This window comes from Penaeus japonicus, unplaced genomic scaffold, assembly GCF_977035675.1.
Source record: "Penaeus japonicus unplaced genomic scaffold, GWHDUDI00000001_assembly GWHDUDI00000002, whole genome shotgun sequence".
Lineage (NCBI taxonomy): Eukaryota > Metazoa > Arthropoda > Malacostraca > Decapoda > Penaeidae > Penaeus > Penaeus japonicus.
The window spans coordinates 32,417,023-32,418,475 of NW_028234404.1; the positions used below are offsets into that span (position 1 = coordinate 32,417,023).

Sequence of the window (1,453 nt, forward strand, 5' to 3'; positions counted from 1 at the left end):
GGCATTGTGTGGGCGCTCTCCTCCTAAAGCCCCACTGCTTTGTTGTCGACGAATCCTGCTCATCAGGTAGGCTTTGTAGGCCGTTTCCAGCAGCAGGCCACCACGACCTGACTTTCCCAGAGCAATTTCAGTTACATGTACCATCTATTATTGATTGTGCTGTTCCGTGCCCCTTTATCGAACTTTATCATTGTTCTCCCTCTGTGCCCAGCTCGCTCTTTTATCAGAACGACACTCTGTCTCTCGCCGAATCCCAAAACCGGGATTCGTACTGATGTAAATAAACAGTCGAGGGAGGCCAATCATAAGGGTACCTGTATTTTCGTATTTGGACAAGTTTTGTACGCTGTGGAAATTGACATATCTAGTTGTAAATGCTAGTAGGAGGTATTCTTACATGGGCGATGTGTAAAGCATTGCAGATGCGAATTGGTGATATTTGATAATGTAAATGCTCAGAGTACATACCTAAGTTACCTAGGTTTAGGAAGAAGGAAAAATTGTATTAGTTAAGGAAATACTGATGAATACAACTTCAGAACCGAAATGTGTGGTTTGTTGAAATAAAGTAGCGAAAATAAGCTCATTGTTATTACAAGTGTGACACATTTTGGAGAGATAAAGATATGGACAACAGAAGTTCCCTACTTGTCACTAGGTATTGTATCATAAATGTCTGTTTGCTTCTATATGTCTGCATATATAGATGTGTGTGTGTGTTATGTACATTTACAATAGCCTCTTCATGGCAGGAATTTTATACATGATTGTTAAAGAATAATAATGTGAAAATCTAATATCACACCACTGTGTATGGATCAACGGTGAAATAAAATGTATTTAACAAAAACTGAATCAACAAGAACGTGTATTTGTTGTGTAAAAGACAGACTTTTAAGAATGACTTTTCTATTTTCACCAGAGGAATAGGACAAAGCAAAATGTTAACAGATATTTTAGATGCCCAGCCAACAAGTATTGAGCAGTGATTGTCACTATGAATAAACGAATGAATTCTTAAATATTTGAAATAGATATTGTTGAGACATTTCCTTTTCAAACTTCAGCTGCAGAATTGGTGGTGTTTTTTATCACTTTTACATTAATTTTATAACAGGGAAGTGCTTGAGCTTATTGGACAATGATTTTACTGTTAGTCAAAGATATCTTCAATGCTATTTCATCATCGTTCTCTCTCTCTCTCTCTCTGTCTATCTATCTATCTATCTCTATATATCTATCTATCTATCTTTTTTTTCTCCTTTTCTCTCTCTCTGTCTCCTTCCCCCCCTCCCTCCCTCCCTCTCCCTCCCTCCCTCCCTCCCTCCCTCCCCCCTCTCCCCCCCCCCTCTCTATCTCTCTCTCTAAGAAGACAATAGGAAACCGTCTGCTTTTAGTGATATTTAACATATGAAACAGCCATCAGAAAACCCAATACCAATATTATTGAATA

At 38.3% G+C, this 1,453-nt stretch overlaps 1 protein-coding gene across 2 annotated transcripts in view; it reads left to right on the forward strand.

The window, feature by feature from the left end:
* Positions 1-1,200, forward strand: part of LOC122247873 (uncharacterized) — a 119,282-nt gene extending 118,082 nt beyond the window's left edge. For both annotated transcript variants that reach the window (XM_086544189.1, XM_043007555.2), the window contains one exon: positions 1-1,200. This exon is cut by the window's left edge and continues 519 nt beyond it. In XM_086544189.1, the coding sequence (XP_086400315.1) occupies positions 1-275 (275 nt within the window). In that variant the 3' untranslated portion in view covers positions 276-1,200.
* The last annotated feature ends 253 nt before the right edge of the window (positions 1,201-1,453 follow it).